Source organism: Perna viridis, chromosome 9 (genome assembly GCF_037379345.1).
Source record: "Perna viridis isolate PV_CMFRI_1.1 ecotype Kerala chromosome 9, ASM3737934v1, whole genome shotgun sequence".
NCBI lineage: Eukaryota > Metazoa > Mollusca > Bivalvia > Mytilida > Mytilidae > Perna > Perna viridis.
Window position 1 is genome coordinate 14,810,664 of NC_142453.1, and position 26,968 is coordinate 14,837,631.

At 33.7% G+C, this 26,968-nt stretch overlaps 3 protein-coding genes and 2 long non-coding RNA genes across 5 annotated transcripts; 3 read left to right on the forward strand and 2 right to left on the reverse strand.

The window, feature by feature from the left end:
- Positions 1-1,713: 1,713 nt before the first annotated feature.
- On the reverse strand, positions 1,714-15,767 carry LOC148606903 (uncharacterized). The gene is made up of 3 exons (XR_015915455.1): positions 15,734-15,767; positions 3,310-3,378; positions 1,714-2,053 (listed from the first exon to the last, which is right to left on the reverse strand). It is a non-coding gene; the product is annotated as an uncharacterized LOC148606903 (long non-coding RNA).
- Positions 5,536-7,177, forward strand: LOC148606904 (complement C1q-like protein 4). Its single transcript, XM_088546715.1, has 4 exons — positions 5,536-5,852; positions 6,120-6,220; positions 6,545-6,769; positions 7,037-7,177. Exons 1-4 carry the CDS (start codon positions 5,624-5,626, stop codon positions 7,145-7,147), a joined length of 666 nt encoding a protein of 221 aa, XP_088402841.1. The 5' UTR covers positions 5,536-5,623; the 3' UTR covers positions 7,148-7,177.
- Positions 9,770-11,810, forward strand: LOC148606905 (uncharacterized). The gene is made up of 2 exons (XM_088546638.1): positions 9,770-9,921; positions 11,498-11,810. Exons 1-2 carry the CDS (start codon positions 9,838-9,840, stop codon positions 11,783-11,785), a joined length of 372 nt encoding a protein of 123 aa, XP_088402764.1. The 5' UTR covers positions 9,770-9,837; the 3' UTR covers positions 11,786-11,810.
- LOC148606906 (uncharacterized) lies at positions 12,270-23,478 on the forward strand. The gene is made up of 3 exons (XR_015915454.1): positions 12,270-12,950; positions 20,963-21,080; positions 23,340-23,478. It is a non-coding gene; the product is annotated as an uncharacterized LOC148606906 (long non-coding RNA).
- Positions 17,327-26,967, reverse strand: LOC148606907 (proton myo-inositol cotransporter-like). The gene is made up of 9 exons (XM_088546759.1): positions 26,475-26,967; positions 25,277-25,436; positions 24,197-24,405; positions 23,397-23,505; positions 22,194-22,357; positions 21,303-21,414; positions 20,390-20,625; positions 19,715-19,867; positions 17,327-18,127 (listed from the first exon to the last, which is right to left on the reverse strand). The coding sequence occupies exons 1-9, from the start codon at positions 26,833-26,835 to the stop codon at positions 17,925-17,927; spliced, it is 1,707 nt and encodes a 568-aa protein (XP_088402885.1). The 5' UTR covers positions 26,836-26,967; the 3' UTR covers positions 17,327-17,924.
- Between the last annotated feature and the right edge of the window lies 1 nt (position 26,968).

Consider the following 26,968-nt stretch of genomic DNA (forward strand, 5'->3'; position numbering starts at 1 on the left):
ATCTATATAATAAATAGGATAATCAATTGGTTATCGTGAATAACCAAAATATGATCACTCGTTCCAAGAACGCTTGGGGATTTAATTTAACTTGAGTTTCGCACACTCGTTAAAGCTAGGTGTTCTTCGGCATTCGGGTAGTTTTGGTTGTTCAATCTTTACAATTAATTATCCTATTATTATTAGTTGTATGAATTACGTAGTAAATATTTGAATTTATCACAAATTTAAAAACAATTCTTAGATATCAGAAAAGCTTATAATTGCTTTATATATTACCTACACTTTTGTAAATAATTTATTCTACTAAAACTATACAATAAGACATATTTAGACATTCCCAATTGCAAGTTCATGTATTTTCGCAACATTCGCAGTTGACTCGATACAGGAAAAATAAGATACTGCGTAAAGGTCTGAGTATCGTATTAAATTTCCCATAGACTTCTACAGTGAAGTGCATATTTTTAGGATTTTTTTTTAAAAATATGTAAATTGATTCAATAAAACTTTCACTTATGTAGCATTTCTAAGGACATATGAAAAAATAATTTCCTGCAAAGAAAATAGGGTGAGTCCACGAAGATCGGGCAGAAAAGTAGTCTTGAATTATAAATAGCCATTTTCCCTATTTTCACGTTCGTTTTGCACTCACCAAACCAACCTTTTCAGTGGAACATTTTTATGTTATTATGTTAGATTTTCTTTTAAAAAGTTCTTCACCAAACAGTGTGATGTTTGCTCTATTTTATAAGTCATCGTTCATATCTTTTGACAATACATTAGTTTGTAGAGAGGCAAAAAGAAAATACACTATATTTTTTATAGCAGCCATGTTTTGACGTACACCCGCTCAGGGATATGCAATACGATACTGGTACCTAAATTGCCAACCGTTTGTAAGAGCATAGCATTGAATCGTTTGTATATTTAATTTTCATGCCAGCGAAATCTAATCAAGATAATAGATAACATCCGGGGTCAACATGCATGTCTAGTATTCAGTTAGGATAATAAAACCAATTATACATGAATGAGTCATTAGGATTTTCTTTTAGCAGTATGTATCTATGGTACTGCATACATTTCAGATTATGCAATGAAACAAATAAATGGTGTCTCATTTAATTTATCACACATCAAACTAGAAAATTATAGTTCATTATATTTCTTGTTGTACTCTTAAACTCCAAGCTTACTACAACTAAAACCTTTTGGTAATGAAATGTAGCTTTAAATTGTTCATCTACTAAACTCGATCTAGTGTTATCACATGGTGACCTATGTCACCATGGCAATTAACGTAAAAAAAACACTATTTTATGAAACTAATTGGGGTCAAAACTAAAGCGGTATGTTCGGTTTATACCTTAAATGAACTTAAGTCATCGAAAAGGTAAGCTTTTTTTGTCGAAAAAAATCTTTTATGCTGTTCACCTATGCACTTTATGGAAGCCTTAGCTCAAAGAGAAACAAAATTGTGTAAAATTGTGAAAATATTTGATTTCATTACATTTATTCCAAAAATTAATGCCGATAGTATCAAGACATTTTTTGTGTAATATTGTGCTTGTCGAATCATGTCTACCGATAAGTTTGGATCGAAAAACTACCAGCAAACCTTCAAATATCGTAAGAAATCATTGAACGTTAAATTCACGAAATCATCTAGCTCAGAGGTAGAATAACAGAAATAATACCTTTTGGTTTCATACATTTATTCAGGCTCTTTATAAATAAACGCTGCAAGATACAACATATAATAAATATCACAGAATTCATAGTCATATCTAAAATACATGGAATACGAGTAAAGAAACATATACGAGTTATAATTAGGACAGTGAACAGGATCGAATAAACAAGTTACAGTATGTACATTTTAATTGTGCTAATCCAATGTTCAATCAGCATTGATAAATTACATCCATTGATTTCCATAGGCAATAAACATCATTAGTAATGCATATTCTTTACTATTCTTACCAATTTATGGAATTGGGTTTACAGAAAACTTCCACTCATTCCATCAGCCCAGACTAGTGTAAAGGTACTATGAAAATAATGTAATAATTATAATAAAAGGGATACAGACATATATGATCCCATAATTATTATTTATAAATATCATTTATAGATCAAATGTAACCTGACAATAGGAATTGCATATTGATTATGCAAATCAGAATCTAAATACAACTGATTTTGATTATGTGACTTTAATAAACGTTCGACATTCTAATGGGAACAAATTGTGCTCCTCTACTTGCTGACCTATTCCTTCACTCTTATGAGGCTGACTTTATAGCTGATCTGATCAGAAAGAAAGAATAGCCTTTAGCTAAATCCTTTAATCTCAGTTTCCGCTATATATGTATGACGTATTATCTTTAAAAAATATTTATTTTGGAGATTTGATACATCGCACCTTCCAAAAGAACTTGAGATAAAGGATACTACAGACACTGTGAAGTCAGCCTCATATCTTGACCTACACTTAGAAATTGATGGTAAAGGAAAACTATTGACCAAATTTTACGACAAACGTGATGACCTTTCAGTCAAAATTGTCAACTTTCCTTTCATCTGTGGCAACATCCTTTCAACACCTGCATAAGGAGTGTTCATATCACAACTCATACGTTATGCCAGAGTTTGCCGAGACTACGCAGACTTTTTGTATCGCGCTAGATTTCTAACAAATAGGCTTCTGGAGCAGGGTTATGTTGCTACAAGATTGAAGTCATCACCACAAAAGTATTTTGGTCGTCATCATGAAATCGTGGATCGTTAGGGTGTATCCATTTGCGTCATAAAAACTGATTTGTTCAACGGGTCATAGTTTTCCTTTCCTCTTTCGTCTACCCCAGACTTTACTTTTTATGGGCAACTCGGCGGGTGTTTCTAGAAAAGCAGAGGACGCTTACCCTACCGGTGCACCTGGTCCATGCTCCCAGTTTTTAGTGGAGTCCGAGTTGCTCATTTGCTTTTGTTACTTTGTATGTATGATTTTAGTTACTTTATGTTCTTTGTTGTGTATGTCTGTTTTCCATGTCTGGTCTTTGTCCCTGGATCATTACATTCTTTTGATTACCGCTATAACCTTGGTTCCCTTGATTATTCGTTACTCTTTATTTATTTAACATATAAATAGACCCACAACTGTAGAAGTCACGGTCCCTATCAGAATAACTGTATGTATAAAATATATCATTATACAAACAAACTACATATCTATACCATCAAACATCCACAGAATCAGAAATTTCTCTCTCCTAACTTAACATACAGGCCAAAAGACATACTCACCTATAGAGGAAAGAAAACAATAGTATTCACTTCAAACGACATTCATACACCTCAAGTAAAGTGGGAAACCTACAAGATAAAGAAATGGCTATAGTTCCAAAAGTACATTATGCTCTAACACTCTGTTACAACATATGCTAATTTTTCGTTATAGTCTGAGTTTTACAAATGTCCAAACTAGTCACCATATCAAATCTCCGCAAAAGTGAAAACTGACCAATAAGAACTAATCATAAAAACTTACCTAGGTGTGACATTTGTCTTTAATTGCTAAACTGGACAGGTAGAAAAAAACTACAACCCAGAAGAATTAAGAATCAACTGACTACACCAAAAAAAATACTGAGCACATTGAATAGCAGATGATAATATAATAAAGACTATGTACTATCCGGCAGGTAATAGGCAATAAAATACACTTTGTCACATAGATACGATACTTTGTGAGTTCATTTTGACACTTTAAGATTCTAACAACTGTGAATTTGTTTGTAATTGTTAAAGTTATTCTTTTAACGCAAGAAAAATAGCCGAACAAGTATTTTCATGTGGTTAGTTTAACTTTTCACTAAATACAGTCTGGACAGGAAACCAATTAGTATATACGAATGTATCCCTTGGTTGCTTTAAAAACTGTTTGATTTCAACAAAATATTAGATATATATTCATTGTAATGAGGTTGTGAAAAACATGGATTAAAAAATAATCACCGAAAGTCGTCTCTGGGTCAAAGCTATATGAGAACTCCTTTTAAGAGTGTACTCAATTTAAGTGCTTTTTGGTGGCTTACTTTCTGATAAAAAAAAATGTTTTGGTGAGACGCAGAGACCAGAACATCTTTGACACCAAAATTAGGGTCATTTCTACAAAAAACCAACAAAAATTCTAAATGTTTACATCAATGACAACTCATATATGAGCAGTAGGAAGACTTGTGTGAAGTAATTAAAATACTACTTGAATAAAATGGATAAAAGGTATTACAATTATTTCAGTTAAAGGATTTTTATAGTTATCATATTAAACAAAATCACTTTGACCGTTTATGAATAATTATCATATTCATATATAATTACAGATCGAGTATATAATTTATTCATTTAACATACAATACCTTTTCACATGTTAGTCGGAGATATAGAAGTAGGGTTATCATATAAAAGATATACGCAGTGACCGTATTTTCAAAAGCAATAGAGTATATTCTCCAAAAAAATGACCTGTTCTTATTTTCTGATCGAGTATTCATTTATTTCCCTTCTGTTAACATACAATACATCTTCATATGTCAATCGGAGATGTTGTAATGCAGATATCATATTAAAAAGTTTATGATCGAGTATTCATTTATTCTCTTCCCGTAAACATACCATATCTCTTAGTGGATACATCGGAGCTTCAAGTGTTTGCAATCGATGAAAAATCGAAACTGTTGATAAACAATTGTCTCGTTTGTAACTTTTTAACGTAAAAATAATACGAAATTGTAATGAATATGAGGTTATTAAATAGAAATGGTTGCGAAATTTAAACATCCGATATTTTTTCTTGCAAAGTAGTTTATTGATTATTGTTTATTTATTGTTTTTGATAAGATTTTGTTCATGATCATTGCCAGTTGTTGTTCCGGGTGATTGAAAGCATTCGGGTCAAAACGGTTACGAAAGAGTACGCCATAACATCAAGGGAAGCAAGATATTAGCGGAAGTTACCCGATTTTAGAGCATATCGCATTTGTACCATTTCGGATGTTGAAAGTAAGCTAAAATCTGTGGCAGTGAATATTTGACGATTAGCGACTTTGAAGACTTCAGTCTTTGATTATATATATATATATGTTTTGCACGATTGTTTTCCATTCGTTCTTAACTTGTTTAAATGTATGGCTTAGAAATTGCTGAAATAGCTAAATAAAAAGGTTTTAACGAGTTAAACATGATGATAACAACGGATGACCCATTGATGAATAACAGTAACCTTATTTTGCTTCATCTTGGTTTCCTATATTCACGTTCAGGCCATGCTTTTGGATTTTGACATATTTGAATTACTCCACTGGCCTGCTGACGCTTCGGAATGTTTTTATCGATATTTCGATTTAAATTCAATCAGAAGTTAATAAGGAATGCTATTTCAATATGTATCACGATTTACAGATGTAGATATTAAACTACGTATTCCTACTTTTTTGTCCCACTTACTGACAACAATATCAGGGATTGTCTTATCTTCACAGTAGGTCAAATATTGGAGAGTTGCTATCGCAGAGGTTGTGGTTTTGTAGAACATATAGCTGAAAAAATTTATTTTGAAATGTTTTGTCATTGTTTTCTTGCTTTACTTTGTATCGTTGGAGTAAAGGGCACCGTCCTGAATGATGATAGTCTTTTGCAAGAGTTTGAGGATGAATTCGAAACACTACGAGATTTAGTGAAAGATTTGGAATCAAGATTGGAGGACAACGAGAGGACGAACTCCGACTATGCTGACAGGATAGAGGAAGCAGAACACATTATTAAAGGCTATGCAAATGATCACAAAGGTATGAAAAAAGAGTGACTTTCTATAATTAGTAAGGTCTGTGTTTATTACTTTATCATTCGAAAGAATTTCTGAAGTAGTCTTATCACAATAACAAATGACCGAATATGAGGTCAATGATCTATGCTTACTATTTGTTTTTTTAAGCATTAATATATTAAAGTACTTATAATTATTGTTTATGAGTAAATCGTCTTGGGGCGATATGTTATGTAAGGAACGTGCTAAATGTCTGCAAAATGTTTTTTCACGCTATTTATGTTTCCAGTCAACAGAAGAGCTTACACAGAAGCGCAAGTAGCATTTTATGCCAAGCTGTCTGGTAGTTTACACGGTCTCAGTCCCCATCAAACCGTTATTTTTGATGAAGTAAGTTGAAATATCTTCATACGATAAATGTATAGAAATTCTGTTTCGATTTCAATTGTCTAATATATTGTGTATTTGAAAGAGATATTGAACCTGGAAAAGAAACACAATTTTCAAAAATATTATCTTTTATGACGGCAACAATTCTACTCCGACTTCATTCGATCACTAGAGCAATTGTCTTTACAGTTTCAAAAAAGACCTTCAGAGAAATTAGCAACTGATCACTGTTGTGTGTAGTTTTTCTGCACAAGTACTTTTTAATTCTGTAGTTATATAACAATTAAGAACTTCTAAAGCTAGATTTCAATGTAACTTTTGCAGCTTGTGACAAACACATCGTCGTCGTTGTATGATACCTCTACCGGAATTTTCACACCTCCTACTTCCGGTATGTACGTCATTTCGTGGACAGCAAACGTAAACCATCAAGAGAACCAGGCTACAGAACTAATGGTGAACGGTAGAGCACAGGCTTGGGCATACGCTGATACAGCAGGGAGTGGTGACGGTGATTACGGAAGCGCGTCCCAAACTGTTGTTCTACAGGTAAAAAGCCAATGTTCAATGTACCCTGCTTTTTATATTACAATATACACTCCCTGATTAATGTACTCATCAGTATTTCTAAGAAATCTTGAAATAAATTTCATCTCAATAGCAACTAAATAATACAGAGTACTATTTATTTTTCCCACATATACATGTACCTGCACAATGCATTAATATGTAAACAATATCAACCTTTGGAATGACATTTCGTTCTATTTCCTTTTTCCTCTTCCTCTTCATATTGCACTGTTCTTTTTCCTCCAGGTCAACCGAAATGATAAAGTTTGGGTCCGAACTGGCACCAATGGGAAAGGCGATGTCCATGGCGCCGACTACAGCACATTTTCTGCCTTCCTTTTATTTCCGCATTCATAGATTATGAAATAAACTTTTTTTATAAATTTATATGTTTACTCTTATTATGTGTAACTGTTCGATGCACTCAAAACATAAGTGTTTAATTATTTAATTAGGAAGAATCTGTTCACAACCTCATTTGAAACATATATATTGTAATTTTCAAGAGGAAAGTGTGATCAAGGGAACCAAGGTTATAGCGGTAATCAAAAATGTAATCCAGGGACAAAGACCAGACATGGAAAACAGACATACACAACAAAGAACATAAAGTAACTAAAATCATACATACAAAGTAACAAAAGTAAATGAGCAACTCGGACTCCACTAAAAACTGGGAGCATGGACCAGGTGCACCGGTAGGGTAAGCGTCCTCTGCTTTTCTAGAAACACCCGCCGAGTTGCTCATAAAAAGTCAAGTCCGGGATAGACAAACGACGAAAGGAAAACTATGACCCGTTGAATAAATCAGTTTTCATGGTGCAGATGGATACATCATAACGATCCACGAGTTCATGAAGACGACCATAAAACTTCTGTAGTGATGACTTCAATCTTAAAGCAACATAATCCTGTTCCAGAAGCCTATTTGTAAGAGTTCTAGTGCGATACAAAAAGTCTGCGTAGTTTCGGCAAGCTCTGGCATAACGTATGAGTTGTGATGTGAACACTCCATACGCAGGTGCTGAAGGAATGTTGCCACAGATGAAAGGAAAGTTGACAATTCTAAATGAAAAGTCATCACGTTTGTCGTAAAGTTTGGTCAATAGTTTTCCTTTACCATCAATTTCTAAGTGTAGGTCAAAATATGAGGCTGACTTCACAGTGTCTGTAGTATCCTTTATCTCAAGTTCTTTTGGGTAGATGCGATGTATCAAATCCCCGAAATTAGGATTGTTTAAAGATAATATGTCATCTATATAGCGGAAACTGAGATTGAAGGATCTAGCCAAACGATATTCTTTCTTTCTGATCAGATCAGCTATAAAGTCAGCCTCATAAGAGTGAAGGAATAGGTCAGCAAGTAAAGGAGCACAATTTGTTCCCATTGGAATGCCGACCGTTTGTTGAAAAACACGTCCACCACACTTGACAAATATGTTGTCGATTAAAAATTCCAGCATTTTTTAAACATATTCCCCTGTATATTTGGAAGATGATTTTGCATTATTTCTTACAAAGTATGAGGAATCTCTACCAAGAACTATAGATTTGTATCTAGGTGTACCATCTTTTTTGAAAAAAACAACGATGTATGACGTTTTTAAGTCGGGATTTTAACTGAGTATGGGGAATAGAAGTATACAGTATTGAAAAATCATAGGTTTTAATGCTATTATATTCAGATAATAGTCTTGAACTAATTGTTTCCAAAAGATCTTTCGAATTTTTCAGGATTCACATTGAATTAATACCACTACGAGAGTAACAAGTGTTGTGGTATGACTGCAGACCCTCTTTGACAGTTGTGAGTATAGAAGTTAAAAGTTTTGAAAGAGGATTGTTGGTACATTTTGCTATTCCTAAACTTGTAACTCGTAGTTAAACGATATATATAATTACATACTTAAGTACGAAGTATTTGATTATTTTAGAACAAGAAACAATCACCAATTTGAATTTAAAGGGGAAACATGAAGTCTTCTAAAATTTACTGAAAAAATCAAAGCCTCTGTCCACAAAAGAGTTAGACTAATGAATCTCTACACACACAACAGATGAATGAACTTGAGTTGTTGGATCATTTGATTTTTTTTACCGCAAAGTAGAAAACCATAAAACTTCAAAAGCAACCAAAACGAAAGCAACATAAGCTACATTTACCCACATTCTCCGCTTCGAACATTCTATTTTTAGTTTTCCGTTATTGACACAGTTTAAAATAAAAGAGTAGTCAAGGAAAGTGTAATCAGGGGAACCAAGGTTATAGCGGTAATCAAAAGAATGTAATCCAGGGACAAAGACCAGACATGGAAAATAGACATACATAACAAAGAACATAAAGTAACTAAAATCATACATACACAGTAACAAAAGTAAATGAGCAACTCGGACTCCACTAAAATCTGGGAGCATGGACCAGGTGCACCGGTAGGGTAAGCGTCCTCTGCTTTTCTAGAAACACCCGCCGAGTTGCTCATAAAAAGTCAAGTCCGGGATAGACAAACGACGAAAGGAAAACTATGACCCGTTGAATAAATCAGTTTTCATGGTGCAGATGGATACATCATAACGATCCACGAGTTCATGATGACGACCATAAAACTTCTGTAGTGATGACTTCAATCTTGTAGCAAATTAGCAAAAACCGGCACTTGGCATATATTACCAACCAAATACTTTCAATGAAAACCTGTTGGAAACTACATGTATGATATGTATACAATTATTGTTTTCAATGAAAGGCATCCACGCTTGTTTCAATTCAAAATATATCAACAGTATTATGACATCTAGGACACTGTAGGTGGGACCTATGATCTGAAATTTAAACAATTAAACAAACGCAATAAAACAAAACATATAAAGATGGGAATAACGCAAATCCGGTTTTCCGACTTATGTTTCCAGTGTAAACATATCTTTTTCCTACAAAAAAAGTAATTACAAAATAAACAGAAATGTCCATCCGATTTCTATTTCCCGTACATGATTTTATTTTCAATATAAAAGATCAACTAGCTACCTCAGCGTAAACTGCAATAGCCATGGCATCGACAGTCATCTTTGTTGTGTTATTGATGGCGGGGATTGCTTGGTCACAGAATGTTATATATGATATCAATACTCAAGTAAGTTGGGTTTTTTTTTAAGATTTATCAGTCAATCAGTCACTGTAGGTTGTTGCCTTAAGAAACAGTTCTAAACGGAATTCCATTTATAAATCATGATCAATAGATTATGTTTCAATGGACAAACTGCGAAACCACATTCGCGAACCAGTAGTTTGCGGTTGTTTCAGTAAAATATTTTTCAATTTTTCATTCACCGCGGATGTGCAGTGGTTTTAACTTAATCAGACAGGTTCTTAGAGTAAAAGTAATTAATTTCAACGAACCAAGTCTTTGTTTATTTATTTACAAGTTTGACCGTTTATTCAAATATACGAAATATTTCTTGGTTTAGAAAGTCATTTTTATTCTTAATTCAATAATGAATTTGTTTCGAATCATCTTTCGGTATTTCTGATATTTGTTTATCAACCGTGTCGCAAATGCGGCAGAAAGATGTGGTGGGACGTGTAACATATTATTTAATTAAAAACAGTTTAAATCCTAATTTTCACACGCCATAGTAGTTATAATTTCCCGCGTTACAGCGTATTGAGGGATGTTTTGCGTTTAGTGATCGCGTAGACCCAATAGTATATTGGTCATGTGACAAGTTATTGGCACTTCTACACCAGTTCAGACGGTTTTAAATTAATTTTATATGTCAAACATGAGGTATCCTCCCAAGTCAGGGATTTGTTAGTCCACTTTCGCTCCCTTACCATGACATGCGGCGTTTCTGTCCGTAAATTAAAGCTAAAAAATTGGGGATATTTTTTTCATAAATTTTTCAGAAGCCTTCCTAAGCTTTAAGTGTCCCATAAAACATACTTATATCGGCTGTTAACTTTCAGATTAGATACTTTTGGTTCCTTAATTACTTTTTATTATCCACCAATCGTAAATGTTTTTGTACTTACTCCTTGGCTTCATATTAGTGTAAAGATCTGGCTGAATACCGAGGAGACATTATTGCGCTATTGTAACCACAAAATGAGCCTGGCTTTCAATTCGGCACTCTCGTCGCTTTTTCGTATACAAATAGGAATCATTCGTTTCGTACTAAAAAGACTTTTCTTTGTGTGTTCTGTAAATATTGTTAGGTAATCCCACTATGCACGAGACGTACGTGTCCCTTTAAACAACTTCAAGGACGGTAAATATGTTAATCGCATTCCTCGGCTTTAAAAATAGTCTAAACCAGACGCAATAAGACAAACTTCGATGCGACTAAATATAGTCTTAATTTAACGGCATAATGCGTTTTCGACCATCGAGGCAAAGTTTCAGCTATTCCACCATTTTGACCAGAAAATTTTCCAGGCTGCGTGATTAATAGGAGTTGGGAAAATTTTAAAATTTCACCGAAAAATGTTTCTATTTTCTCAATAAACTCTTTTTACAGTTCAAAAACATAAACATCTAAACAATGGATTGTGAGAGCATTGATGTTGTGGTCATTTTGGACTGTGAATGATGCCTTAATCTCTTAATAAGGGCGTACATTAAATGTTTTCAGACAAAAAATTATTTATATGTATATTTATATATAATAATATCACAAGAACTTTCAAAATCTAATCTTTTTGCCTGACAGGCAAGCTGCAGAGAAGTGACCCGAGGCCCATCCAGGGATTGTAGATGGGCTGCAGGGCTCAATATGGTAGATCAAGACATTACTGATGGACGCATCATCGCATACAAGATAAGGTGGTTTAATGGAAGATGGTCTGGCTGGTTTGTTCCTGGTGTAAATGACCTGGATATCAAATACAACAGCAGCGGAAGATCATGTTCAGTCCCATATAAGGCTAACACCCTTAGGAGAAGATGGTCTAATTTCTACGATCATAGACATAAATATGTTGTTTGTAAATTGAAGTAAATATAAATAAACCTAATTTGCTTGATTCAGTCGCATTGTTTTGATTTTGTTAAATGATTTTTGACAACTGGAAAAAAAAAGCAAGAGAGGGAATGAAATAGTTACATAATGCTTATTTCATTGTAAATGAAAGAAATCTCAACTGTAATTTTTAAAAAGTTCAATACACCTGTTTTACTGATTAGATATACTAGGTTTACAATGTACAATGTAGCTTAAAGGTCAGGTTCGTTATGATACCTGTAACGGCAAATCTGTCAAAAATAAAATGACAATCCTGTTATCTTGAATTCCAAACACATGGCCTAACCGTACAAAAACTGGATACATAGACGATATGAATACGCAATGTGACGAATAGAATAAAATGCAATTACATGTATATATAACAATGGATTTGACTGGTGTTTGAGGCACAGCGATACTACCAATGACATGTAAAAATCAAAGTAGAACGACAAATTCTAAATGAATATATGCTCATTACGACCTCACCTGGACCCCTCACTGATCAATTACACATAAAAAGACAAGCGTGTTATTATTTGTTTTCCTTTTTTCACCTCCTCCTCCATGCATGCTTTCATATCCTGTGGTAGTTTAAAATAAAACGCAGTAATATTTTTTTCTGTCTGTTGCGTGGCTACTGGTTTTTATGACGATTATCACTAATTTACTTATAAATTACTTGAATCTACATACATCAAGGATTAGAAAAATATGTACGTCGTTATGAAAAAAGCACTTGAAACTTCTGTGTGGACTGCCTCAAAACCACTTTATTTCAACAAAATGAGACCAAATTTTCAGAATTGTATATGCGTTGGCCGGGAATCGAACCCGGATCGCTTGCTTGAAAGCAACCATGCTAACCGTTACAGCACCGACACTACATGACACATTGGTTTTGACGAAACGAAATCCGGGATATAAAAATATCGATCTATGACCGTTCAAATTATAGGCAAATGGTGTGTAAATAATGTGCCTGGGACATACGAAGATTTTCCTTTTGTTCAGCGAGAAATGCTGAGTACTTATGATTTCCACGTGGTAATCTTGTTGCGGTTACTGACCATTAATTTACGTACGTTTGTGACGTTCCGTCTCAACGTTGACAACGAGAGTCGTTTAGTGAGAAGGAAAGGTTGTTTACTTAGACAAGGTAAAATATGTATTTACTTTTTCGTTTTTGTCAAGTTCTATGTCTATTATAGTAGTTGATATGATTCATAAATAGAAGCACCGCAGCGTACTTGTAGTTTCCATTTGTTTTAACACTATTTTTTAAGTGATTTTTACGAATGAATTATACACATTTTCTTACAACCCAATGAATGGTTTAATACTGAGTGCAAACAAAAGAGGGACACTTTTCATAGGGCTAGAAAAATATATTATAGATTTAAAACCGATCACAATCGTGAATGTCTAGCTAAAGCTAGTCAAGCATATAAAAGGGCTCTTAACAGTAGTTTTGAAAACTACCAAAACAAAGTCCTGAATGAAATACGTACTGCAAATTCATCGGAACCTAAAAAATTCTGGAGTATTTTAAATCGTATGACAAAGATGAAAAAGCAATCAGTCGATGTATCATTATCTGATCTTTACGATTACTTCAAAGATGTAAATGATACCGACGAGGAGGCTGACGATCTAAATTTTAACTTGAACGAAAATGTAATGCAAGATAATGAAAGTTTAAATGCTCCTATATCTCAGTCTGAAATAAGACATGTTATAATGAATTTACACAATAATAAATCACGTGGTCTCGATAATGTGTATAATGAGTACCTTAAACATTATGATTGAAATTTATGCTAAACTTTTCAATTATATTTTTGATACTGGTATTATACCGGAAAGCTGGTCAGTTGGTGTTATAACCCCTATATTTAAAAATAAGGGTTCATCAAATGACCCTACAAATTACAGGCCTATCACGTTTATGAGCTGTTTTGGAAAGGTGTTTACTGGTATACTGAATAATAGACTTACTAAATTTTCGGATGAGGTTGGACTGATATCGCAAGTCCAGTCTGGGTTTAGGAAATCGCACTCTACAGTTGACAATATTTTTAAATTACATAGTCTTATTAATTTTTATATTTCAAAAAAGAAGAAACTCTTTTGTACTTTTATTGATTTCAGTCGAGCTTTTGATACTATTTCGAGGGCTGGACTATGGCAAAAGTTACTACAAAATAACATTAATGGAAAATGTTTCAGAATCATCAAAAATCTTTATCAGAATGTAAAATCCTGTGTTACAAAAATGGTCAAAATTCTGATTTCTTTGCTTGCAACATAGGTGTCAGACAGGGTGAAAACCTTTCTTATTTTCCTTATTTATAATTGATATGGAACAACATTTAGACCAAAATGGAGCTGATGGTCTGAGTTTATTGGGTAACATTTCTGAAGAGTATCTTGATATTTATTTGAAAATTTTTCTTTTATTATACGCCGACGACAGAGTTTTAATGTCAGAGAGTGTTGAAGGTATGCAAGCTATGTTAGATATTTTTCATGACTATTGTAATACTTGGAAATTGCATGTCAATGTTGCTAAAACAAAAGTTGTTGCGTTTACAAAAAGAAGATGCAATGACAATGTTGTACTTACTTTTAATGGTAATATTTTGGAAGTTTGTGAATCATATACTTACTTGGGAATTCTTTTTAATTTTAATAATAGTTTCGTAAATGCAAAGAAAAGGTTGGTTGAGCAAGCATAAAAAGCATTATATTCTGTGTATTTTAAGATAAGGAACTTAAATTTGCCTATTGATCTCCAACTGAAAACTTTTGATACATTGGTGAAACCCATATTGTTATACTCATGTGAAGTCATAGGTTTTGATAAAAACGACAACATAGAGAAAGTACACCTGCAGTTTCTCAAAAGAATAATTCGGGTTCGAACAACCGCACAAAATTACTTGGTGTATGGTGAATTGGGTCGTTACCCACTTGATATCGATGTTAAATGTCGCATGATTACATTTTGGAACAGGCTTGTATCATCAAAAACTTTACCTTCTAAAATATATGAAAGTCTATCTAGGCACTATATGTATGAGGAAAATAGTTTTAAGTGGATGAAATTCATAAAATCTATTTTGAATGATACAGGGTTTAGTTTCCTTTTTACCGAAAACATACATGTAAGTAATGAATGGCTTAAAATACATGTAAGACAGGTTCTTAGGGATCAGTTTGTTCAAAAATGGTGATCTGATCTTCTCAGCACATCTAGAGGATTATTTTATCTCACTTTTAAAGAGGAGTTTAAACTTGAGCCATATCTACTTAGACTTCATCAAGAAAGTAGAATTCATTTTACTAAACTGCGACTGTCAAATTTAAAAATTCCAGTCGAGACTGGTCGTTGGTACGATATACAGAGAGAAAATAGAATATGTCATAAATGTAATACCAATGCTGTGAGATGAATTCCATTACTTATTTATTTGCAAAAATGTTGATATTACAGACATTAGAAACAAATTCATTCCAAGCTATTATACCACACACCCAAACGAAATTAAGATGATAGGTATGCTTCAGATATGTAACAAAAGGTTGATCATGAATGTATCAAAATTTATTACAAAATTGTGCTCTTTGTTATAGTCAAATGTACTCACTATCCCCATGTTTTTCATTATTTCATGGCTAGTATATGCATTTGTAGTTATTACCATGTTTAATTTCATGCTTATGTAGCGCTTCGGCGCCTGAGTTTAATTAATAAAATCTTCTTTTTCCTAAATGTTTGATGCATGTATATATATTAAGGTGATACAGTATAATTATACAAAGCTTCAACTCTTTCGGAATAGGAGATTTAGAGCTGTATATCTTTTTCCGCAATGACAAAGGAAACAGTGGATACAGAGAATGAAAATTATGCCAAACATGTTAGTCTAATGTACATACCATATACATAAGCTTCAATATCCTCCTCTATCGCTATCGCAAAAATATTTATGTGGAAGCTACATATTGGCATGACTCTCTATAAGTCGTGATAATTAACTCGAACGGTCGACATAATTATCCTTACTATCATGAAAAATTATCGCGACTTTTTGAGATAAAATTATCATTTATGTCGACAAAAAAAAACAATTATCACGACTTTTATTTATCTTGATGACAGAAATAGTTAGACAAGGTAAAATATGTATTTACTTTTACGTTTTTGTCAAGTTCTCTGTCTATTATAGTAGTCGGCGAAGTGTGGATTTGCGGGGGTATTGATTTCTTTTCTCAAGGGAAGCTCAAGGATGTTGATAAAAGCACGTATTTGTAACTTTGAAAAGAAATCGGCGTTTTTTATATCGCAAGCAATGAAATCAAAGACATGTCATCTTTAACGTGACAGAGATCTGGGCCTCTGCCTTCAATGATGACTGTCCTTTTTGAATACGTCGGTCGTTCAGAGACCTAACTTCTGCATAAAAGTGTATATGCAAAGGTTTCTTATTTTTTTACTTTTGCAAAATATTCAAAAATGCTTATTTATTAGATTTACGATCTATTTATTTGAAAGGGTTATAGTTTTCTTAAGTTATTTCAACTATAATCACTGAGTGAAGTTAAGTGTTAACAACAAAAAGGCAATTCCAAAAGTACAGTTTTAAGTTCAACTGTCTCCAGATATCATTGACCAATCAAAAAAGAGATACGTACAGCAAACGTTTTAAAGCCTCGAATTTCAGGATTTACCATGATAATCGTTCCTGACTGAAATGACAGGTATAAATACAACTCAGGTCCCTCTACAATTAACAATCCCAGTTTACGCGGATGTATTGCACTTTTATTTAGCTAGAATATTTTTTGTAGTTTTTGAAAATGTTTGGGTTCTTAAATTTATTTTTTAATTGACGTGGACGGGATGTCTTTTCCTATCTGAAAATGAAACGTTTAGATGGATACAAGAGTGTAATTCTTCACAACGCTATTTCTGTATGGGGGGTCCCCACTTCCACTAAGGTCTAAAATAGATGTGGGTGATTTTTTTTCGATTTTAACGCAATATTGCCAAAACACCCCCTAAACAACCACCGTTGTTTCTGTCCGTAAATGAAGACTCAAAAAAGGGAATAATTTTTCAAACATCAATTTTTTTTTCAGTAGCCACCCTGAGCCAGCTTTAAGTGCCCCATGAACAGGGGCGGATCCAGGCTTTTATGAAGGGGGGTCGTAATAACGAGAATCAGGATAAAGGAAACCAAATTATGACATGTTTAATGAACAAATATGATTTATTGCCAAACTCAATACAACATTTAGCAGACGACGATAGATTTGTTTTTTTGGTTTTTTTTTGGTTTTTTTTGTTTTTTGCTAACAAGAAATTGCTACATGTATGTCAGGATACAGTTTAATTTTGGTAACCTATCAGTAAATATGTCGAAAACACTGTAGTGATTGAATAGTACTTGCAGTATACAGAATAGAGGACATTTTTAAGAGAAACGCAATTGTAGCATGTCAGTATAAATGTGTTAACGTATTCAAATCTTGTCAAGTTTTCAAATTTTATTAAAAATATCACAAAGTTACTTCACCATATTAGACACGGACCCTTTTCTTCTTGGGGATTCTGGTATTCATTATTGGGTTTTGTTTTACAAAATCGAAAAATTTGAAAATATTGTTTTCAGCATTAGCTGGAGTTGCTTTAAAAATCTACATATTGGGGTTATGTTTTGTCCATGGCTGAAATAAATATTTTGCTAAAATTTGTAAGCAATTTCTATTTTATTTCAATGCCCACCCCTTCTCTAGTATAAGTTGATGCCTTAAAAACTGAGCTCGAAAAATGATAGACCGCCAAAAATGTGAGAAATGAGGTTGCAAAATCTGCTATTCGGTATCATAAAGGTTACAGCCGTTTGTCTTGGGAACAATTATTTTATTTACTAGTTGGCTCGAGTACATTTTAATGATATTGTATTTTACAAATCGGCTACAATAAGAGCTAGCATATTTTTGATCTAATATAAAACTATGCTTTTTTAACATAACATCACATCAGATACAGTATAATAGGTCGACACATTATTCCCTAGTCACACAGATCGTGAGTACATCCAGATCCTTACAGATTAACAACATGTCATAATTGTGTAGATGAGTATGAACTCTTAGGTTCTTCTACATCGACTTCGTCATCTCTCCGAACAGTTTTCCCACACATACAAGATCCTTCCTCAAAAAGTTGTTGCACTTCCTCAAGTTTTAAACCTTTAGTTTCTGGTAATGTTATAAACAAAAATAGAAAAGCGACTGCCACAATTCCAACAAACAACCAGTATGTACCTATAAACGTGAAAAAAATGTTATTTTACAATAATTTAATTTTCGATATCTTATCTCTCCTGGCTGTTTGATATTTTATAGTTTACTATATTATACATGGGTGTCTTCCTCGAATGCCAACATTTATATGTTACCTATTCCTTGAATGCCAACAAAAATATTTCAATTGATGTTTATATTATAACAGTAGGAGTTTTTATAACAATTCAAATGTGTTATAACTATTTAACTGTTGCGATTAATCAGTGAAGTCGATAAATGGAACATTATACCTTTTTTATATGGAAAACAGCAGAATTTTAAAAATATGTTAGAATATAATAAACCTGAATTATTAAAATTTGTAAAAAAATAATAAAATTTTAACATTTTTTTACTTTTATTTTAAGAAATGTATAGATTATATTTAAAAATATTAATGAAATTCAGAAATTTAACATTGATAAACAAAGTCATGTGATATCAAATTACGGTAAAAAGAGCATAGTCCTTAAACAACTTACAGCAAAACTGATCTTCTACATTGTGTAGCAATTACAAATATTTTATTAAATAAAAAAATTGTACTTAGTAACTATTCTAGTACTAGTATTCTTGTGGTGAATTGAAATATCTTCAAGTTATTGGACTACAAAAATAATTCAAAAGTCTATCGCGCTATACATGTACATCTATGATTTTGTGAAGAAAAATTAAGTAGAAACAGCAAAAAAACAATAATATTAAGATTTTAACAACTGGAATAACTATCTGAAATATGAACTGAAATAAGTCACCTGTAAATAACCTATCTGTTAATTAGTATAGATGTTTTGATAAGCATGCAACTTTGTTGTTATAACCACTGGCACCATTCCTTGAATGCCAACAAAATTTTACAGGTAAATTGTCGGTAGATCAAAGGATGTTGGCATTCGAGGAATAAACCCATACATGTATTTTCACCATGAGATTGACGTCATATAGTGTTGTTAGCCGATTTACTTTTTTTTTAAATCATAAACTGAAAATTAAATTACAAGAACTAATAATAACATTTTTGTGTCAATATAACCTCAATGCATGTGGTGCACAATAAATAACTCGTGTAATTTATTTTTACAACTTTAATGTATACACTCCGCTTGGATTACTGATTTATTGTTATCATTATTTCACTCTAATATCAATAATAAATACACTGTAATATATTAAAAAGTTGGGTTTTTTTTGTTTTGCATTGCAATATGATATACATGTACATAAAATATACCATAAAGACACCGTAAACATTTACTTGCATGATTATGCTCTCGACCTAGTCATTAAAATTCGACAATTATTTTGCAGAGCTCATACACCAAAATAAAATACCCTCAACATTTTTTTAAAACTAAAACTGATTAGGTAAACTGTTTTACGAAGCAGATTTATTTATATGTGATGCAATGTTTATCTCCGTTTAAACAAAATGAAATAACTGAAGTGTCCAATAAAAGAAATTCCGTGGGCAAATAACATGAACAATCTCTATATAGCCCCGCCGGGCAAACGGGGGTATAATGATTCCTTAACGAACAGACAGACAGATATCCATATTACACTTACCATATGAAGTTATTTTTTCGATTAAAGTGAGAAATGTGAGAGAAACTATTAAATTAAACATCCAATTAGTAGATGTTGCCATGGCAGTACAAGCACTCCTTGCCCAGAGCGGATAGATCTCTGAATTAACTGTCCATGGAACTGGACCAAGACCTACAAAACAAATGACTATCGGTAACGAACAACTTTGGTCGGCAGGTTCTGCCCTTAGTTTTCTTCTACTGGTTTCCATCCTGATGCAATTAATAAATCATTTGTAGTGTTTGTTAAACTTAAGTAAATACTTTGAAGTAAAGCAGCTGCGTTTTTTTACTATTTCAGACTTAACTGTGGTATACACGGAAAAATGGGTCTTCAGAGGAACCCAAATGCTACAGTTTTATAAAAGTTGTGGACGTTTTATTGTTAAAATTAGAAAAAAATGAAGTCATTTGTTTTGTTTGAAATTGGGCGTTTTCTGACTTGGGTGTTGCATTTTTTTTTTAAAATGGTGTCTGAAGTTGCAATTTCATAGTTCCTTTTCTTGCATTACTATGTTTTCGTTCTAGTAATTAAAATTAGGTCATTTTTTTTAAAAGTCCCAATAACTATATTACTATACTATTTTTTATATCTATTGACAATATTTAATACCTGAAACATTTTTAGAAAATGTTCCATGTTTGCCATTCATACCTGGTGCAAATGCCATCAAGTACAGAACTAATCCTAATAATCCCATCCACGAATACTTTGATGGGCAGAAATTATCTGCCCACACCAGGCTTGATGGCAGTGTTGTGGAGTTACAACGACCCACTGTGGAGTAAGTTGACTCTGTGTATGGTAGACAGGATCCGTTGGCAGCAGATTTACCAACTTCTGTATAACAAAATCCACAACCCGCTTCTTGAATACAAGATTGACAGGAACTGTAAAAATGAATAGTTTGAGATGTAATAATGGTAAATTAAAAAGGACAACAGAAGAAAAATAAATCGCACAATACATAGAAACAAATACAAGTACAAACAGAAAAACGAACTGCACCAACCAAAAAACCATGGGTGACCTCAAGAATAATTACAAGAGGTGGGGGTAGTTTGTCAGATTGAAAACAAGGTCCATTCAAATCACGGTGATGACCGTAGAACTTTTGAAATGAAGACCAAAATTTATGGGCATTATATCAATATTCCAGTATTTTTGTGTAATTGTCTATTCTGACCTATTTAGAAAATTGTGTAGTTGTCGCATTTTCTTTCAAAGTGCATAAGGAAGAGACAAAAACTCAAGAAAGGATAGATGACAGTTAGGCAAACGAAGTCGTTGCGCTTGCCATCGTCGGAAACTTCCCTAATTTGTCAATTTCGAGAACTTATACAAGGTAAGGATAAGTGGCAGACTTCCATGTGTGTAAGTTGTACTCTTTTTTAAGCTAGGCGAAGGAAGTCCAAAGCCTTACTTAATAGATTCTACTTAGTGATACTCGTCTCTGTAGAGTAGTTGTAGAGTGAACTATCCATGCCTAAGTAGAGTTTGTAAAATTTATAAAACGGCGTAATGATCGCAATGTCTTAGCGAAAGTGTCGTTCAATATAATTTATACCTTACTGTTGAACATGTACTATTATCGGCCATCTCAGTAAAAGTTATTGGTGGAGAATCGTTGGCAGATAGCTGAAACCCAATAGCTAACACAGCCAGGCTTATAAGAATACCTGTTAATGAAAGAAATCAAGAATACTGAATGTTACATTTCTTCCTTGGAGAAACTGACGCTACCGATATTTGAAGCGCGCCGGACACAAAATATGGGAATGAAGGAAATGAAACTTTGATCGAGTGAATAATTTTTCGCCTGACATATTTGTATACTTTAAAAACAATGGTCGAGAATATGCTGGTGAACCGTACTAGTTGTTCGGAGTTTGGTGTAAACTGTCGTTTTGCTGAAGAACATGTAATGGTATCCGGGCTCGGCTAAATTGCCACTGAGTGACATATAAAAGGGTATAACTCCCTTTTTGTACGCTGGATTCGACCCGTTTGTAAAGCGAATACAGTTCTCCCGCATGCGCGTTTCGGACGCAAGAGATTTCTTACACTGAACTCGGACGCAGAGTTGTGAAATAAATTGGGACTCGGTCCAAAATTTAGGCCGTACGCTGGACTCGCCACCATTTTAGAGCGTACGGTGGACTCAAGTGGAAAGGGGTCCCAGGCAGTGATATTGTATTTGGGTAATAAACCAGGGGCGGATTCAGGATTTGAGTGTGTGTGTGTGGGGGGGGGCGTTAATTGAATTAAAGGCCATGCAAAGCAAGGCAAAAATATTATGGGGTGAAACTTGTGGTGAAATTATTTTTCTTGCCGATTTTAGAGGGGCGTTGGGCTAGCATGCCAGTCCTTGGATCCGCGCCTGTAGACGTTTATAGGTATAAATTGTACCAATTCAAACATCGACATAATTATCAGATTACTGTCTAGTTAATATTACCTAATAAACTTAGAAGGCAAAGTAACCGTCTTCCAAGCTTCTCAACTAACCACATACCAACCAATGAGAAGACAAAATTGACGAATGCTGTAGCTGCTGACATCCAGATAGCAGTGGAATTGTCACGGACACCTGTCATCTTTATTATACTGGCACTGTAGTACCTGCAGGCAATAAAGTTCCCAGTGTTAAGATCAGAACCCCTTTACCTATATTGGGCTAGATAAACAACATGCATTAAATAACGCTTTATACGACCGGTATATCAAACACACATGTATTGTGTATGATCAGTTTTACCCATGGAAAGGAACCACTTCTATGTGGTTATTTTCCTTAATATTAACCATGATTTATTATCTGTTCCGCTTAAGTTGGAAAAAAAATGCCCACGAACAAATACTCATAAGTACATTTGTAATTATTTGACCAATTCTGCAAGGGATCTATGATCTGTGATTTAAGTTGAACGATGTCAGTATTTGTGTGTTGCGTTTCTTTTGTACTGTTGTAATTGTACGTTATTTGCCGATTTCATATTGCATACATCACAGAAATGGAATTGCTATACATGTATTGTCTAATTTGTTAAGAACCACTTTAATTGCTTTTAAGTATTAGTCTTTCTAAAAATCAGACAGAAGGTGATTCATGCATGTTAAAAACCCACCGAATTCAGTCTTATTTCTTGTTCAGAAACAATTTATGATCACATAACCAGTCTTAGCTTTTCATTAGGTTGTTGCGCTTTTGAGATAAAAATCATATAGATTGTACATGAATTTGCACTTTGGAAGAGTTATCGTTCTTGATTTGGCTTCATTTGGTTGATTTCAGTGGGAGATGAATGTATGATTTTCTTAAAAGTGCAGATCTGAATGCAGAAATGGTTATTGTTCTGTGAAAATATAGCATATGTAGACTGAAAAAGCATCATTTGTTTGGTGGGTTTTTCTTCACCATGAATCACTTTACCATTGGCAATGTCTGAATTTTATGTGGACTGGTACTTAAGACGAACAATTTCATTCGTGGAGCACTATAGTTCTATGGTACAGTGTCAGTATACATTAACATGCATTTTTTCTGTGTTGTTCAACTGAAGCGTTAGTTGTAATACGTAATGGTATAAGCTATTATTTTCAGTACCAACGTTTGAACAAAATAAGAATAAAACAATGCATCAATCCGGTTCCGACGTACATGACTGTGTTAATCCCACTTAGCTGTTGGAATAATTGAAGACCACATCCTAGTATCAGAGCTCTCCGAACAGACGGCGTCGTCATAATCCTCTTCAATATAAACTCATCTGTAAAAGAACTGTACAATTCTTATCTACATTGGAAATATCATTCTATCATAAGACATATGATATTCGTTTTGCTGAGTCTCTGAATCAACGTGATCTTCAAAACTTTCTAGCCTATAATTCAACAATTTAAAAATAAATGTATCTACAATTGCAGGATCTTATAACCAGATGTAGTTACATGTGCAACACACTTGTAGGAAGAGTAATCAAGGGAACCAAGATTCTAGCGGAGCGGAAACCAAAAAAATACAATCCAGGGACAAAGACTAGACAAAGAAAACAGACAAACACAACAAAGAACATAATTAACCAATAAGAGACACCTAGAAATTCCTTGCTGAAAAGTCTTTGAAACCTCGAACAACACGGCCTCTTGAATACCTTACTCCTCAAACTTCATGGCTCAAACATTTCAGTTCTCGCGTAGTAATAAAGTACACACTTCATCAACTTTAAAGTTTAATGTTCACATTAGGCAGACATTTTTGTGTGTTTTGTATAATTAGTAAGAGAGCCCATTTTATATGATCTAATACACGGTCATGTACATTGTCCCCCAGTTAACTACAAGAACTTGGATTACCCCCTCAAAAAGCAACGTCAAAATTATATCTAAAAAAATACTGGCAACTGCAATATTTATTCATTGGCACGGTATAAATACATGAACATTTAAATTTAACTTTACCATTGCTGTTTAGTTCAACTTGCTCTTTAAATCTTGCTTTGACATCTAATATTTCATCTTCGACGTCATCGGTTCCCCGAATTTTCCGTAAGATCGTCCTAGCTGCATCATCAGATCCTTTACTAAGTAACCATCTTGGACTTTCTGGTAAAAATATGAACCCTATAAACTGTATAGCAGATGGAATTCCAGCTAGTCCAAGCATGTACCTACAATGTATAATATTACATGTTAAAGGAATGTAATGGATGCTATAAGCTCAGTTGGGCTGAATACTAGGAGACAGTGCATGATTAGACCAACAATCTCTGCAAATTCGTCATAGCTAGCAAGTTAAACAATTATGCTTCATGCTCTCTTTTACATATATATGTATACCTTAAAAATGTTAAGCGGAAAGGGGTAATAATAAAAAAAGTTCAACAATTGTATATCTGATCAGTCATATCAGTCCTATATCCGGTAATTTATAATTACATAAGGCATTAAAAAATCCTCACCAATCTATCATGGGCAAATATTGCACACTTCTCTATGACTGAATGTATTTTGTTCTATAGTTTTGCCGAAACTACGCAGACTTTTTGTATCGCACTAGAACTCTAATAGGCTTCTGGAACAGGATTATGTTGCTACAAGATTGAAGTCATCACTACAGAAGTTTTATGGTCGTTATCATGAACTCGTGGATCGTTATGGTGTATCCATCAGCACCATGAAAACTGATTTATTTAACGGGTCATAGTTTTCCTTTCCTCGTTTGTCTACCCCGGACTTGACTTTTTATGAGCACCTCGGCGGGTGTTTCTAGAGAAACAGAGGACGCTTACCCTACCGGTGCACCTGGTTCATGCTCCCAGTTTTTAGTGGGAACCAAGATGTTCATTTACTTTTGTTACTTTGTATGTATGATTTTAGTAACTTTATGTTCTTTGTTGTGTATGTCTGTTTTCCATGTCTGGTCTTTGTCCCTGGATTACATTCTTTTGATTACCGTTATGGCCTTGGTTCCCTTGATTATTCTTTCGTCTCTTCGGCGGTTGCTTAACTGGCTTTAAATGTCATGCTCTCCATACTTACCTCCAACCGTTCTTTTCATCGTAACTAAAAGCTCCATCTACAACACTGGCAATAAACTGTCCAGAAGTTATAGAAGCATTGTTCAGAGCTACAAGTCGCCCTCTCATGCTAGGTGGGGCACATTCTGCGATGTATACAGGCACTGTCATTGATGTAATACCTGTTGAAGATAACTTTTATTTATGTTAATGTCATTTTGATTTGATAAATACGTCACTGACGTCACTTACACTTCGTAGTCAAAATTGTGATAAACTGTATTATGTGTAACTAGGGTCAATGTCACTTTAAAAAGGTTACACGTCATTAAATTCAATGTCATTTGTGATATACGTCATTGAAGTGTAATCGAAGCCTTCCTTTGGTTATGCTATTAGTACTGCAGTAAAACCTCTCTAAACCCACTCCTTAACGGTTAAAGTGTTCGTTCTAATCATACTGGCATTCCGTTATATGTATTGACAATGTTTTGTGGTAATGGTTTTTGACGTTTTTTGACATATTGAAGTTGTGCATTCGAGGATGTGTCGAAGTAAGAAATCTGCCCAAACTTTTGTTAGAATATTTTTCAATTTTGCCAGTGAAAATTTACGGTAAAAATGATCGAGTGAGTGATAGCCTGGAACCCCCTCCCCGTTATAAATTTCTAGATCCACCCTTAAATTCAAGGTTCAAACAAAAAGTATCCAACAAAGTTATATCACCCTTGCAAATGGTAAGAAATCGACTATAAATGATAACGAGGCTGCTGTTAATTCTAAATATATAAAGTACCAGTCAACACGAAAATCAGACACTGCGAATGGTAAAGTGAATCATAGTGTAGAAAACCCCCATCAAACACTGCTTTCTCGGTCTACATATGCTATATTTTTACGTAACAATAGCCCATTGTGTATTCAGATCTGTATTTGTGAGAAAATCAAACATTCATCAAACCAGGAAACGAAAACTCTTGAAAAATGCAAATTTCATGGAAAATTATATATTTTTTTTTTCAACCAAATGAAAACTAAGACTGATTTTGTGACCAGTAATTGTTTCTGAACAAGAAATAAAAGTAGGTTTCTTGTCTGATTTTTTAAAAACTGCTACTTATTTCATTTGAGACTTGACTTCGTAAAGGTCATATGTATCAGTGATATAAAATTTTGTACCAAAATAGGAGGAAAAAAACAAAAATTAGAACCCCACTTACCAATTCCGATTCCCAAAATACCTCTACCGACTATCAGCATCATTGTATTCTGGGCAACACCAAGAACTATGGCTCCAACTGTGAACACCACGCTCCCGATTAGAGTTGTGATTTTCCTTCCAAAAAGTGAATTTAAGAACCCACTTACAAGCGCGAAAATAATGGCAGTTGCAATCGTAACACTCACAATTATTTCCTGAGAAAATGAATCGAGATTAAACTCGTCCTTCAATAATAGCATAGCACCAGAAACGACTCCCGTGTCGTACCCGAATAAAAATCCCCCAATCGCCGCAAAAAATGTCAAAGTGTACAAGAAGCATGATCCGCTGTTTTCTTTTTCTGATTCTAGGCCTTTCATTTTCTATTTTCGAAATGTACTGTCAACTTTGATATGACGAGTATTTGTGATATAAAATGAACAAAATTTAAAGTTATTGTTAAATAACTACGGCATACAATGTGAAACCTTAGAGATACATATGAGGTATTTC

What these genes read in the sequence shown, in the direction of transcription:
- LOC148606904 (XM_088546715.1), top strand. Translation starts at nt 5,624, where the DNA reads ATGTTTTGTCATTGTTTTCTTGCTTTACTTTGTATCGTTGGAGTAAAG. An exon ending in CTATGCAAATGATCACAAAG is followed by an intron (nt 5,853 to 6,119) that starts GTATGAAAAAAG and finishes TTATGTTTCCAG; the next exon opens with TCAACAGAAGAGCTTACACA. An exon ending in CCCAAACTGTTGTTCTACAG is followed by an intron (nt 6,770 to 7,036) that starts GTAAAAAGCCAA and finishes TTTTTCCTCCAG; the next exon opens with GTCAACCGAAATGATAAAGT.
- LOC148606905 (XM_088546638.1), top strand. Translation starts at nt 9,838, where the DNA reads ATGGCATCGACAGTCATCTTTGTTGTGTTATTGATGGCGGGGATTGCT. An exon ending in TATATGATATCAATACTCAA is followed by an intron (nt 9,922 to 11,497) that starts GTAAGTTGGGTT and finishes TTTGCCTGACAG; the next exon opens with GCAAGCTGCAGAGAAGTGAC.
- LOC148606907 (XM_088546759.1), bottom strand. Translation starts at nt 26,835, where the DNA reads ATGAAAGGCCTAGAATCAGAAAAAGAAAACAGCGGATCATGCTTCTTG. An exon ending in TATTTTGGGAATCGGAATTG is followed by an intron (nt 25,437 to 26,474) that starts GTAAGTGGGGTT and finishes TATCTTCAACAG; the next exon opens with GTATTACATCAATGACAGTG. An exon ending in GATGAAAAGAACGGTTGGAG is followed by an intron (nt 24,406 to 25,276) that starts GTAAGTATGGAG and finishes TATACATTGTAG; the next exon opens with GTACATGCTTGGACTAGCTG.